This window comes from Phlebotomus papatasi, chromosome 1 (assembly GCF_024763615.1).
Source record: "Phlebotomus papatasi isolate M1 chromosome 1, Ppap_2.1, whole genome shotgun sequence".
Classification (NCBI taxonomy): Eukaryota; Metazoa; Arthropoda; class Insecta; order Diptera; family Psychodidae; genus Phlebotomus; species Phlebotomus papatasi.
In genome coordinates, this window is record NC_077222.1 from 108,618,667 (window position 1) to 108,634,641 (window position 15,975).

General features: G+C 34.1%; 1 protein-coding gene across 1 annotated transcript in view; it reads right to left on the reverse strand.

Annotated features, from left to right (window-relative positions):
• Positions 1–15,975, reverse strand: part of LOC129799127 (adenylate cyclase type 6) — a 133,639-nt gene that overhangs the window by 23,736 nt on the left and 93,928 nt on the right. The window contains exons 6-7 of the mRNA XM_055842777.1: positions 3,885–4,060; positions 3,643–3,763 (exon numbers count right to left, since the gene is read on the reverse strand). Of these exons, the coding sequence (XP_055698752.1) occupies positions 3,643–3,763; positions 3,885–4,060 (297 nt within the window). The remainder of the gene's footprint in view (positions 1–3,642; positions 3,764–3,884; positions 4,061–15,975) is intronic.

A 15,975-nucleotide genomic window follows, 5' to 3' on the forward strand; every position in this document is an offset into this window, starting at 1 on the left:
TAAAGGGTTCCAATTAGTTATCTGTAACCCTTTTGGGCTCTAAGCGTGGCAACGACCGGACACATAGATCCACAGACGCAAAAACGTACAGTCGAACATACAGCGTGACGTTAAAAAACTCGAAACTTCAGATTTCCTAAATTCTACCAAAATACGACCCCTTGGATGGTAAGGAATCGAAAAATATATATCACTCAAAGAGATTATACTGTTCTCTCTGTGGAGTTCAAGCAGTAAAAAACACTTTACACATCCTCTCATATTATCGCGCAATATCATTTTGCCAACACATCAACAACTTAGTTTTTTATCATATGTAAAAACTCGTATTTCGTACCACAAAAACACCATTTGTGGATAGCATTTCTGCTGTAACTTGATAACAAAATTAAAACACATCGTTTTGCTAGAGGAAGCCTACGGCAAACATACACTCACTAAAAACTATCTATAAAAGTTGGTTTACGCTTCAGAAAACTTGATTTAGACACAGAGGACTGAAAGACCAAAAATAAATGATAGCGCCGATCTGCAAGCCTTTTGAATAAAAATGGTACGCGAAAATAAAAGCAACTCCGAGAGCATTAAACATGAGTCTTCAAAGTATTTTCACACGCAAAAATGCCCAAAATGCGACAAAAGGTAATTGATATTATAGTATGACAGCGCTCTGTTACATAGTACTTTTATTGTCCAGGACACCATCAAAACTCTCTGAAGCGTCTAAGATAAACAAATTCGTTTGACCGTCTAGTTAACTTGATTTTATATTCTAGTCTAGACTATCAAATATGAAAGTACTCAATAGGTCCAGTGGTAGAGCGATTATCTTATGATGTAAAAGTACCGAGTTTTAACCCAATTCCGAACGCTCATTGTCGGAGTTTCCATGAAAAAAATAGATATTCGAAGATCGGATTCGAAAATAAAAAATATACATTTGTACTTCTTATTTCGTCTGTGTTATAACTGAAATATTTCTTGTTTGAATTTCTAATTATATCTCCAATTACAACGCTAGCCTTCACTGGTAGGAAAAATTAAAAGAAACGAGGCTCATGGCTCTGTTTAGTAATAACTTTTCAAAGAGATAAAGTCCTCTCGTTTAGTAATAACCTTCCCGATTTGAGAGCTCTCTCCAGTTGCGGTTTCTTTGTACCGGTTCGAAGGTTCATCGGAGAGGTTGGAGAGAACTTACCTAAAAACCCGTTGGAAGTTCGAACGTTTAAACCGACGACTTACACAAAAGTGAGGAAGTTCAGAAAGCGAAATTCGCTTTCTGAAGCTCTGAAGCTAAAGTGGCGAGCATGTGAACTTGCATTTTTTAGAGTGACTTTGTCTCTGCGAAAGGTTATTAACGGTGCCAGTCAATCCACAGCCAAGCCAAACCTATTCGTCTCATTATTAAATTGCTTTATAATCTCAAACCCCTTTAACCCTTTAAGGACAAGGCAGTCAAAAATCGGGAGTCCGATAAAATGATTTTTCTGACTTTTTAGAGCAAAACGATATCTTATATGCCCACAGGAGAAATACTGTTTTTTGGTCATTGGTGACTCAACCGTACTTAAAAGGTAAACAGCTTCTTATGCGGGCTTTATACCTTAACCATATCGGTTAAATTCTCTAATTTATTATTGGTCAAGGTTTTTTAGGAAACTTTTGACTTTTGATTGGATTATTAAACGCAAATGACCTATTAGATTCTTAAAAATCAGTAAAAATCAGTTGCTGTTGAAGATATTGAAACCCTCGGGAATTGCGCTAAACCTCTGATCTGAAGACGGTCTTACTGTGGTATTTCATAATTACTACTCGAACTCAAAGAAAGAACAAAGAACAGTTACATAATCTACTTTTTCAACTTGTGACACGGATAGAGGCCAAACGGTAATAGATATCGACTTACGGTCTTTAACGACCCCCCTCCATAAGTCAACATTATCTAGGACGGTCTTCTTTTCTTTTTGAATCCACCAAATCCATGTTATTTGGTTTATTTCGAAACGACTCTTACAATCTCTTTTATTTTCGAATATGTTTTAGAGGAAGTCAAGGTGAATATTTCGTCTTTGGAGACCTATGTTCAAAACCTATCCCCTGGCAAGTTGCCTGAAATTTGAAGCTACTTTCTCATACTTCTACTCAATACTTACTAAATATCTAAAAATTGAGAAGTTTTTTCGTATTACAAGATGCCTTACGGCGTCGAGGGATAAAAATACTAAATTTTTGTTTAAATACATTTTTTTCCTCGGAGCACTGTGAGCTGAGTCCGAGATCAATTTAGGAATTGGCTTCAAATAGCTCCATATAAAAATGTCAACTTGCCACGTGCTTGTTTAAAACCATTACGATATCGAATTTTCAAAGGTCAGAGTTTAACCAAATTGGAGGGGCTATTTTTAACCGATTTGCTTAAATTTAATTTTTGTTGAAAGATCTTGAAATTTCTGAAATGATTTACCTTTCTTGGATTTGCGTTTTTATTTGTTAGTGTGCGTATACTTGTTACTCATGCTAAAATGTTCTAAAATCTACTTTTCTTAAGCAATTGCTTATAGGAATGTTTTTTTTTATTTATCAATCAATTTAATCGCTAATAAAGCGGTATGTACCCAAAAAACATGCGAAAAGATAATACATAGATTGCTTTTTCTCGTGAGTTCGAGCACTCCGCAAAGCTGAGATGCTTTTCTACAACCATGCGCGAAAATTCGGTTTGAATTTTCGAAGTTCGAATTCAATTTACTTTTTAGCAGCGACACTTTTAGGGACTGAAACTCCGGTTATGAACGCACCTAGTTTTTTATGGGATGTTGTTCTAGCATTATTATTATTGCCTATATAATTTTTTCTAGCATGATAATCTACATTTGATGTGTATCTACCATCAGTTTTATTTATTCTGCGCATAAAATCCATAAAAAAAAAAGTATAAAACAAAGTCAAACAATTGATGAGAAGATTTCCTTTGAGCAATGGGAAATCTCTTTTTCTATAGAAATAAGAAAAGTATTTTCTTCGTTTGTAACACTCTCTCTCAGGGTACTCTTCTGCGTATTAAGTGTCCATTGACTCTACCTTCTCAACAATGAACACTTAATCTCTTGAAGAAGACAGTGTCTAAAGCGTCGAAAGCTTAGGAGGGTAAGGAGCTTCTTAAGTGAGATTTTCTTCTTGCAAGAGAAAGGAAGTTACGGCATAGTTTATCTACATATTAGGATGTATCAATTACTGTGATGGGTTCATTGTGTCCGAATCTCTTGAATTTAATTCCCTAATGTAGGAATGTGTTAGAGAGATTGGATTTTCACTTCAATAACAGATGGATCTTTTCTCAGGTTAATAAAATCAAAGGAGAGAAAAAAAGACTTCTCATATTTTAATTTCCAGGTAAAAATTTCTTCCTCTGAAATTTCTTTTTTTTTTTCTTCTTTGGCCATTAAATATTATTTTTATCCGACTCACTGAGCTTTGTAGACCGAATGAGAAGAAAAATATGTCTGATGTGGAGGTAAAAAAAAATAAAATGTTCGTCAGAAAGTTAACTTTTGCCACCTCCATCCCGCATCCGAGCTTCTGGTTATGTGTGAAACAGGTGAGAGGAACTCATAATTAAATATTCACATTTACCCTCACCTGTAGTAATTGGTTAAAGAGAGACACACTTCAATGGCGAAGAACGTTGCGATAATGGCATAAGACACTAATACTAAAAATACCTCATTGATTGCTGGCTTTGAAAGAGCAATAAGGAGAACTGGGCACGAAGGGGTGAGGTTTGGGGAAAGAGAAGCATAGCATTAAAATAAGTATATATAATACAATAATGTAGCCCAGAGGGGGTGGATGGAGTGATTGAATTAATTGGAGACACTTACAGATGTAAACTACAGCACAGGCAATTAAGGTAATAATTGATGGTAAAATGCTTGTGAATTGGTCAGATGAATTCCTCGAGTACTCCAGAAACTTTTTCTCCTCCAGCTCCATTCGCATGCTCTCGTTGTTCGTGGCATTACTTGCCACTGTTGTCTCATCCATCCAAACACTGAACCTGCAAATGACCAGAAAAGGAATGGAACCATAAGAGATGTCCTGCCATGTAAAATTATTTCTATTGATTTTCTTCCTCTTGTTTCCTTTCCACATCATCACTTATGGAGGCGACATCCCATGTGCGTAAAAAATGCCTTAGATATTAATCTTTTTGCACACAGAGAGAGAAAGAAGTTCTCTGGGAAATTTCCTGTTTGTCTTCCCGTCTGTGCTTTTCTCATCATATGGAAATTGATTGGAGGCTGTTTTTTTTTCTGTTTGTGGGAAAAAAGGCAGAAAAATTTTGCTCACCGCATGAAAGAGCGATAAAGGATGAAAAATGAGACTGGAAAAAGGTCACAGGAGGGAGAGAAATTGAGGCACAGGAAAGTGCGGAACAGCCAAAAATATTAATTTATTTAGACCAATTTATCTCGCGATCACCCCATTTGGAATACCCAGAGAAAAGCAAATGAAATATTTAAAGTTGCGCTTCTATGTTTCTAATAAATTCAAAGAATTTAGAGCTTCTGTCGTTTATCATGAAAACAAATTTAGAATCCGAATAGCGAAAAATGTTGAGTATTTTAATTTTTGATGCAATGCAATGCATTGAAAGGAGTCCTAAGGGCTCGCAAAATAGATAGTCTTTTGTTAAAAGTGATTAGTAAAAAATCCACTAGGTTAGAAAATTGGGGTACCAAAGCATCCCCTGCTTTGCGAAATGCTCGAACTCGTAACTTATACACTAGATACACTTACGACTTAAGCCGAGAGATGGCTAAACGTAATTATAATCAAAATAATGATTTGACAAAATTCACATCAGTTTTGCGCTAACTAGAGGAAAGTGCCCATGCTTTGCACGGTCCCAAGCTTCATAATAACTAAAATTTTCCTACGTGTCTCAATAAATCTGACTCATTGCACCCATATTTTAAAGAACTAGAGGAAAGTGTCTTGTATTTAAAATATATTTCGGAGTTACATGTATACAGAAAAATAGGAAAAATTTGGTCATTATGAAGTTTAGGAACGTGCGAAGCATGGGCACTTTCCCCTAAGACCATATCTTGGCTTAAGCTGAGACACGGATTAGTCAGAAACTGATGAGAATTTAGTCAAATCACTATTTTGATTAAAATTTCGTTAAGCCGTCCCTCGGTTTAAGTCGTAAGTGTGTCTGAAAGGGCATTAGATGCTATGCTTCAAAAGTACTTTAACATGTCTGTTTGTGGGAACGTTCTTCAAAGGTCCACAGATGGTGTCAGATCCGTCAGATCAATTCAATTTTAATTTATTATTAAATACTGCTTTTGAGTAAGTTCTCCTTAAAGCGAACATTTTAAAACACAGGTTTTCGATTTTCAAAGAATTCAGTATTTGTGTAAAAGCAATTGCCGCCGTCTTAGCGTTGGTAACCAACCTCAAGAGTAAATCGGTGTAAAACTCTTTCTCAAGTTGAAAAAACCATCTGCACAATCTAAATCTAAAAACCCACTAAAACGCTAAAAAGAATTTGATAAGGCGCCATTTTCCATCTTTAGTAGAGCCCTACACGGGTCGGGTTTTTGGGTTTTTTTCAACCCGTATCCGCAATGTATTTGACCCGTACCCGACCCGACCCGTTGAAATTTAGTGCTGCCCGACCCGACCCGATCCGTAAAAAAAATTAATACCCGTACCCGACCCGACCCGCAAGAAATGTATAAATTTACCCGTCTCGAACAATAGTAACCCGAAAATTATTAACCCAATCAAAATCCTCGAACGCCATTTGAATTAAGGTATATAATTGAATTAAAGTGATCAATATAAGTAATTCGAGAACTATTAACAATTTCATTACAAGTTTCGTGTGATAACTTCTTGAACATAACTTTCGTTTTTTCGGCAGTTGATTCGCCAAGTTTGTTTTTTAATCACAGTAGCAAACATACAGTGATTTTAGAACGGTATATTTGCAATTTATCATCTCGAAATTATTATTTTCAATAATAATTTCGAGCAATTTCTACAATAATAATTTTTCAAGCTTGAATAAAATTCTGTAAGATTGATGAATAATTTTTAGCTTACATTTACCTTATTTACTTGGTAAAGCAACTTACTTGAAAAACAAGTTTAAAAACATTTTTGTTAAGCAGGATGAAAGCGATTCATGCGGAATCACAGGAAAAATTTATTCATTATAACTTGGGATCGTAAAAAGCGTGGGCACTTTCTCCTAAACTTAATATTTTCAAGTGTTTTTGAATTTGATATTATTTGGAAAAAAAAGTAAGATATCGAAAAGAATCTAACCGGAAACAAGGAATGCCGTAGATGACGTCCCGAAATTCGTTTCTTAATTGCGATTTATGACAAAAATTAAAGTTGCATATCTCGCAAACGAATAAAGGTTTTTCTATACTTATTTTATTTGAAAGGAAATTTTGTTATTTTTGAGACAATATACGTGATCTTAATATAAGTGTACAAGTTTCTAGTAAGAACCCTCTGAATTTTGTTTGGAATAAATTAAAAAGTGTTATTAAAGAATTAAAAAATTAAAAAAAAGTGTTAATCAGTAATATTGAATGCTAAATTTCATGACAAGACAGCTTTTACTTTTATTTTCTTTTAACATAATTAAACTACATTTTCACTAAACCAATGAACTCAAAAGTGGAACTCTATCACTAGTGTTTAAGAATTGTAGTTTTTTTTACAGATTTATTTAAATTGATTTTTGACCAATACACAATAACTTTTGATTGTAAGTATGTTTTCAAAATTTTCCGGGAGAATGAGCGAAATGATTAGATCTAGATCTCACTCACTCTCATTGAAATGTCAAAAACATGTTTACTAAACAAAAATTATTGTGTGTTGGGCATTATAACCAATTAAAAACAATAATACCGTAAAACATTTTTAAGTAGAGTATTGTGTTAAAATAATATTACCATTTCTTTATTTTGCGGAAATGCCAATTTGAAAAATTTCGATTAATTCCTGTCTAATAACTACTCCAAGATCAAGGAAAGTCGTCATATAAGTGCAACAATATCTTGTAAAATACATGCAATTTATAAATTCTAAGCTCAGAATAAAAATCAAGCATATTCTATATTGCAAAAGCATGGGATATTTTTCATTTTTATAATAAGCCTTAAAATTATTATTCGATTTTTGCTATAAGGCGTCGATAAAACTCGCACGCAATTAATGTGAAACGATTGAGATATTGCGTAAAACGGTCTTCACCGTGTTAGCCGCTTAAGTGTTCAAACCTCGCAATACTTCAGCATAAAATGCTCTAACCTTTAATGTAGTTAAACTCGCACTCACACTGGCCAAATATAAAACGATTGAAATTGCGCTGATACAGATCATGTACAAAACAGTTCTGATTAAGCTTAAAACAAGAAACCACTCAATCCTAAAATGGCTAATATTGCGCTTAAAAACACGCACAACTGAATCATAAAACGGTTAAGATTGCGCTTTAAATCACGCACAGCTCAATCTTAAAATGGTAAATGCGCTTAAAATCACGCACTGCTGAATCATAAACGGTAAATGTGCTTAAAATAACGCACATACTAATCATAAAACAGTAAATGCGATAAAAATCACACACAGCTTAATCTTAAAACGGTAAATGCGCTTAAAACCACGCACAACTCCATCATAAAACGGGAAATTCGCTTAAAATCACGCACAGCTCAATCATAAAACGGTGAATGCGCTTAAAATCACACAGAGCTCAATCACAAAACGGTAAATGCAATAAAAATCACACACAGCTCAATCACAAAACGGTAAATGCGCTTAAAATCACAAAAACACAGTTCAATCGTAAAACGGTAAATGCGCTTAAAAATATGCACATCTCAAGCATAAAACGATTAAGATTGCGCTTAAAAAAAACGCATTCTTAACCGTTTCATAACTGAACTGTGCGTGTTTTAAGCGCAATCTCAAACGTTTTATGATTTTGCTGTGCGTGATTTTAAACGCAATCTTAACCGATTTACGATTGAGGTGTGCGTAATTTTAAGCGCATTCTTATCCGTTTATGATTCAACTGTGCGTAATTTTAAGCGCAATCTTAACCGTTTTACGATTGAGCTGTGCGTTATTTTAAGCGCATTTACCGTTTTATGATAGAGTTGTGCGCGATTTTAGGCGCATTTACCGTTTTATGATAGCGCTGGGCGTGATTTTAAGCGTATTTACTGTTTTATGCCTGAGTTGTGCGTGATTTTAAGCGCATTTACCATTTTAAGAAGAAAATATAATTTTGTGGTAGAAGTCCTATCGTGGTAGACTTAACCCTGTAACGGATAAGACCGCCTTCAGGCGGTCTTCACAAAAATCACATTTACGGCGACAATAAAGGTTTTATTTATTTAAAAGTGCTATAGTGTCCTCGGTAATAGTCTTAAACATCTCTTGAAAGTTTGAACTCATTTTGACTCTTCGTTTTGTTGCTATTCCCAGTTTTGTGTGACAGGTCAGAGAAAAAGCAACAAAAAATATTTGTGCAAAAAATTTCATTTCCAATTTCCACAAAAACACTGATTTAAAGTTATCTGACTAAAATAAATGTATTTTTTATTGAAAGATATGTCATTCTACTTTGCATATTTTACGTAAAAAATTTGAAAAAAACTAAAAATGTGAATTTTAGAAGGAAAAAGTTTCAAAAAATGTTTATATTTTCTCACCTAGTGCCTAAACTAAAAAAGGTAATGAAGAATTTATGGTTTTTTCGACTTTATTGGATCATAATTATCCTAGAAAACATTGTTTTAGAACTTTTTTTCGCATATTAAAGAAAACACCGTTAGAGGGTTAAAAAGGAATTCGAAAAAATATCTTGCTATCTTGATCACGGGAATAAGCGTATTTTCGCGCCCGAAAAAATTTAGATAAGCGAGGTTTTTTGTTTCTTAACTTGTTTTTTCATCCAGAGTGCCCCAAGTAGTCATTTGTTGAACTTCAACTATATCAAAGAATTGTTGTATTTTGTGGGACTTTCCATTTAAAACCATATTTTAAGTGTCTTTGTGGAGTAGAGGCAGTCAAATTGGCATCTGAGGGATTTCAAAGCGTTATTATGGGAAAAATCAATTTTTTCACACTTAAACGGCAAAATCGGAGTGATAGCGTAGTCTGAGCGGAAAATGATGTATGGACGAAATGTAGAGACAAATGTCCTCTACAATTATGTCGAAGTAATCATCAAAATCGGTTCAGCGACAGTCGAGATAATTGAGGTTATGTGATATTGAAATTGGTTTTTCGACTGTGGCGCCCCTGGTGTTGGTCCCACGAAGTTCAAATATTTTAGAAAGTTGTAGTATTTGGTGAGATCTTTCGTTTAAGCCCTCATTCATCAAAATCGGTCACATAGAACCGGAGATATGATTTTTTGAATTTTGTGAACTTTGACCCCTCATATCTCCGGTTCTGTTTTAACCACAGCGCACATTTGCACCATTTTAGAAACGTCCTAGACTGGACTACAACATACTAAAATTTCATTAACTTGCACAATGCCGTTTTTGAGAAGTGACTTTGAATTTCGATGAATTTTGACGCTATCACAGCGCCACCTGTGGTGAATTTTTGAACTTCCATCTGAAAGTGCTCATCGAGGCGAAACCAAAAAGGTAAAATTTAGGTCGCTATGTTAGTTAGAACCGGAGATAGAGGTCGGTCAATGTTCGAACTTTGACCCCTTATAGCTCGGGTCAGGGGTGTTAGATCGACTTAAGGTTTTTTTTGTTTGATTGGTATAATCAACGGCTACAACATACTAAAATTTCAGCCCGATGCACAATGGAATTTTTGAGTTATTTAACTTATAAGATTTAAAAATTTTCTTTTTAATAATAGCGCCCCTAGCGGTGGTTTTATGAACTTGCGATGTTAGAAGGGGAAGTGGCATTTCACGAGAGCTTTCCAAAAAGCACTCACTTTTTAAATTCTGACAATTAGAACCGGAGTTATGGCCCTTTTAAGAAATTTTTTTTGGACCCTTATAGCTCGGGTCAGGGGGGTCGGGGGACCTTAAGTTTGGTATTGATGGAAAGCTCTAAGGCCCAGCTATAACATACTAAAATTTGAGCCCGCTCGATGCCATAGGGGCGGAGCTATTGAGGAAACAAAAAAAGGGGGGTCTTCAAAATGGCGGAAGGAGGGGTGAAGGGTGGGGGGTCAATGAACCAAGTTGCAATTTTCATACGATATATAACCTTTGCCGAAAACCGCAAGTCGATATCTTTTTTAGTTTAGGAGCTATTAAGCTTCAAAGAGCGGCCGGCCGGCCGGCCGGGAACGTAAAATAGCCACATATATATTCGTGATCAGGAAGTGGCGAAACACATTTTGGCCAAGTTTGAGGTCGATCGGACGACATGAAATTTTGTTAGGATTATAGTAGGTGAGATTGCTAAGAATCTCACCTAATATTACTTATCTTCGTCAGATCACTTTATTACTTCTTTGAATTCATATACTCTTCCAATCACATAAATTATTCTTTGACTTATCATATCGTTTTTCTATGGTCTGTAAACTTCGCTAAAGCTTAATCAATTAAAAAAAAAATGTTTTTAAAAAATCCTAGAAATCGGGTCGGATAAATGTTTAAGTAATACCCGAAAATTTGAAGGGTTGTATCCGTTACCCGCCCGACCCGCAGAAAATAAAATAAAACCCGCCCGACCCGCAAAAAATCATGCGGGTACCCGCGGGTCGGGTCGGGTCGGGTCGGGTATGCAGGGCTCTAATCTTTAGTATCCCTAACTGTTTGATCACTACAGTAGGAATAATAAGTTTGTTACGGTGCTCATTTCTAGTGATGGTTGAGTATACGTGTGACTTCGACAGAAGGGAATACATACTAGAATAGAAGTGTACAAATCGCACTGTAAAAGAATTAGGGCAAGGTGTCTTGGTGTGCGTCTGATGGACAATTCGGTAGTAAAATTGGCATTCTTGGATGGGATGGTCAATGCTGCAATGCATTTTAATTTCATGCGAATGTTAATTAATACCAGATGGAAATCGTCTGATTGGTTCCGATTTTACCCTACAGCAAGACAACGCACCAACTGACAAGGCCAAAATAATCGCAAAATATATTTAGGATGAAGACATTAATGTTATGATCCGTCCACGCCGATAAAGTCCAGACCTTGCACCCACCGAAAATCTTTAGTTTTTGCTAAAAATCAAAATTGTCGCTCTGAAACTTTATTGTTTGAAGGATTTCAACGGACCATCCTTGAGACCTGGGTAGAAAAGGGATCCTTTAAGTGAACTGATCCGTTCACTTGGTTTCGTATTAAACAATTGTGAGACTTTGTTAAAAACAAATAATAAAAATAGTTTTTACCGCATTTTCTGAGCTATTCTTACAACTTTTCTAAGTTTTTGGAAAATTGGTGAATTGTTCACTTTCCTGGATAATAGTTAGAGAATTCATACCCTAGCTTCTTTTCACACAAAACGAGTGTAGGAAACTTTGTCTTTCCATGCATAAAGGAATTGCTTAATTATCTCCCAAAAACAACGAATGTATTAATTATCGTAGACCGTAACAAACTTTTGGTCGATGAAATGTTGCTTTTTTTGTAATTAATTGGTAATGAAAAACTGAAATTATATTTTTCCATATCTATAATAGAAAGGCTAATAAGGATATAAAAAATTAAATTTTTAAAAATATTTAAAATAGTTTTTTAAAGAAATGAACACCGTAACAAACTTATGATTCCTACTGTATTTCTGATAACTTCTGTATTTCTGATAAATAGCATGACAATGACATTATTTTTTAGGAATCATCTGAAATACGAAATGGGAGAAACGATCCCCACGGGATGACAGGTTTACATTCCGGAGGATCAAACATTTGAAAAATTACATAAATACTATATTCGTATATTACTTTCTCAATGGACTTTAAGAGATAAAAATACAATTTTCAATTTTAAAGGGCAAAATTAAAAGGCAAATTAAGTAACGAACGTATCTAAAAACAGTCTTCCTATTTTTCAAAATTTTTTAGGTTAAGGGCAGAATCACATTGATAAATCAAATGGTCACCGTCATCGTCAAAGCCTCAGCGTTTTTCTTTAATTCATGCATTTTCATTGCAATTCTTACGCAAATTCTCGATTACTCGATTGCTCAAAATAAAAAGAAAATGCGATAAACGATGAGTAAAAAAGACTGTACAAGTGAAAAATCGTACATTTTTATTTACTCACCGTTTATCACATTTTCGTTTTATTCCTTCAATTTTCTTATATAATATTATTTTCACTTAAAGTGCCAAAAGAAAAGGCAATATGGTAGTTGCGTAAGAATTGCAAGGAAAATGCGTAAATTAAGGAAAAACGGTAAGCATTTGACTGCCAATGTGATTATACCCTAAAATGATTTTAACCAGAGCTTCTAGGTTAAAATTTTGAAAGGCGGACACTTAAAAAACCTTAACTTCAAGTCAATTTTTAAACTGTTTTTCTCTTAACTTTTTTCGCATCATGAGGGTCTTCAAAACAAAAAAAATTTAAACAGAAATTGATCAGTTTAAAAAAAAGAGTTAACGGAATAGTGGAAAACTTTACGTAAATTAGAGAATAACGCCTTTTCAAAAGGGGGACAAGAATTTAAAAAGTGAATCCAGAGACTTTGAAAAGACGAACAAGTTCAAGGATTCCATAAAGTTAGGGCACTTTGTCATCCTTCGTGGTAGATAAAATTTTCACAACACCCAACAAATTGCAAATTGTCTCTAGTTCTACTTTTCCACACAGTGGTTAATTTTCCAGTAATTCTGTTGATACAGAAACCATTGGAAACCACAGATGGGTGTTAATAGACAAATATCCTACGATATTGATCGAACAAACCACATCCTTTTCATTTACGGAATATATCACCTTCTCTCTATTCACAATCACTGAACCCTTTTCTCACCACAATCTCCCAAGTCTCACAAATGAAGCTCTGCATATAAATTTGGGGTTATAGGTATATCTATGTTGAAAACAATAATCTCAATTCCCATGGCATGATAAATCATACCTCAATATAATTTATGTCTTTCACGCCTCGGCACCACTTTAATTATTTGGCCGTATTTTGTGGAGCATCAATAAACAAATATTATATTTGGTATATTATATATATAGAAGAGTTTGGGGAGAATTTACACCATTAATTTTATGTGGTGATAAAAAGGAGACCTCTGGGATCTTGCCTTTTATGCACGTGGGATTATTGTGGCTGAAAGAGACGTAACAATTCGCTAATGTGACTTTATTTTGGGGCCTCTGTTGATTTGTTCAAAAATTCACTGGCAATTCAATTAATAAAATTCCTCTTTAGCTTTTTAATAAATTGAATGTTGAATTTAAAAAAAAATCCCTCTCGACCAACAACAGAGTGAAAACGAGATGAGAAAGTAAAGAGCTTTTTGAGATTTTTCCCATTTAAATTAACCCTTTCATTGGGGCAGAAATATTGGAAGGATTGGCAAGTCAAATTGCTACAAAGACTGTGTCGAAAACTATGAAACGGATATGAGAAATTAAGTCATTTCCGTGACAAGAGGAGAAACCAATCATAAGCTGCAGGAACAGTCCTCTTTATACGATTTCTGATATTTCAAATATTACTTTAGAGGCTATTTTCTCTAGAAAATTCAATAATAACCAACATTCAATATTAAATTTTCTTTTTGAAGATACATATTTACATGCAAATACAAGTATTAACCCTTTAAGGACGATTGGAACACTGGTGTCCCATAAAGAAAACAATTTTTCCTGACTACTCATAGTTTTTTTCTTATGTCAGTACATAATTGTAAAGAAGATTAAAGAAATCTAGAATATTTTTTGCAAATCTCTAGCTATTTGCTATGTAGTAAATATTTAAGCTCAAAAATGGCGAATTTTTAAATTCTCAAAATCATAATTGATTTTATTTATTTTTTATACTTCCAATTTTTTTTAAGCAAAACCTTTTTGGCAATAAAAAAAAACAATAATCATACGTAATATTTTTCATTAAAGCGTAAAATATTATTCATTGGTATTGTCAGAAAAATTACTTAAATTTTTGGGCTATTTTTGTCCTTATCGTTCATAAAAGCACAAAATACACCGAATCAGACTATGTTGGACTTTCCAAGGTTAGATGTAAGACTTATCATTGATTATGTTTCTCAGTTTGATTTTTAATGTTGATTTTCAGTCCGCAAAAAGTGTCACGTCGTTAAAGGGTTAAAAACGGTCTTACGTTATAGTAGGTTAAAGGAATATGGGAAAAAATATGAAGTACAGTCGAGTTCCTCAAATTTGAACGACGAGACGGTTGAGTTTAAAATCTAAAATTTGAGGTTATGTTAAGAAGGTTTTGCATGCAGACTGAAATAGTAGAAGTTTTCTCTGGTGTTTCCTCATTATTATCGTATTATATTAACTTTCGCAACAAATTCCATATATTTCACAACAAATTACATTGATATATTCTCTAAAGTTATTTATCTTATTTAGGGAAAGTGCATTTCACATGAATTTCGTTACGTTTTTGAAAATATTGTTCAAATTTGAGGAGTGAGAAATGTCATCTACACCCCTCAAATGTTCAAATTTGAGGAACTCTACTGTACGTTACGTGGACTTAAAACATTCAGCAACATTTATCGAAGGAAAAATCGACATTTAAGGAGATTTGATACGGAGTCGAGAAGTAGTCCAGGCAATGCTACATTAAGTTTAATAACTAAAATATTACACATTTTATTGCTCGCACTCTAATAGACAGTAATTCTAAATATAATACATTTTTCTTTCCAACTTTTTGCAGATCTAGAGACCAAACGGTAGAGATATCGACTTCCAGTCTTCAACGACCCTCCCCCCCCCCCATCAATATTATCTCAGAGAGTATTTTTTCTTCCCCCCCACCTCTTCCCTTTCCCCCAAAACCATGTTTTTTTGTTTATTTCGAAAACGGCTCATATGATTTATATCATTTTCGAATATGTTTTAAAGGTAGTCAAGGCGAATATTTCGTCCTTTACTGAGAAAAAAAGAGGCTGCGATTAACATTTTTTCGTCACAATTTTAAAACACTTTTTGGATGTAAAAATATATCAACATTTTTTAATGTTAATTTTACACCTTTTAAGGGTAAAATCAACGTGAAAGAAGGGTAACTTTAACCCATAATACACCTAAAAAGGGTAATATTTACATCGTTTTCGGATCAATACTGCAGGGTAAAATTAACATTTCCGGAATGTTATTTTAACTTTTTCGGATTTCTCTCAGTGTTGGACACCTATGTGCAAAACCATGTCGATATCAAATTTTCGATCATCAAAGTTTAACCACTTCGGAGGGCCTATTTTTCAACCGATTTGCTTAAATTTAGATTTTTCTGAATGATCTTGAAATTTCCATCCCGACTGCGTCGGACCTAATTGGTCATGAGTCGCTATACAGTACAAGATTTACCTTTCTCGGATTTACTTTTTTATTTGTTCGAAGCTTTTTACTCATACTAAAATATTCTGAAACCTACTTTTCTTAAGCAATTACTCATTTCGGAATGTTTTTTTTTTAATTTGTCAATCAATTTAATCGGTAGTAATGTGGTATGTACCCAAAAAGCATGCGAAAAGATAATATACGGATGGCTCTTTCTCGTGAATTCAAGCACTCCGCAAAGTTGGGACGCTTTATCATTTTCTTTTTCATCGCAATTGTAAGAGGGTTAAACCCTATTTTTCTGATTAAAAATAAATATTCTATTTTATTCTATTCTAATATTTCATTTTTCCTCAATAGACACCTATGACAGGAAAACATTTCGACATCGAATTTTCGATGATCAAAATTAAGCCACATTGAATGGTTT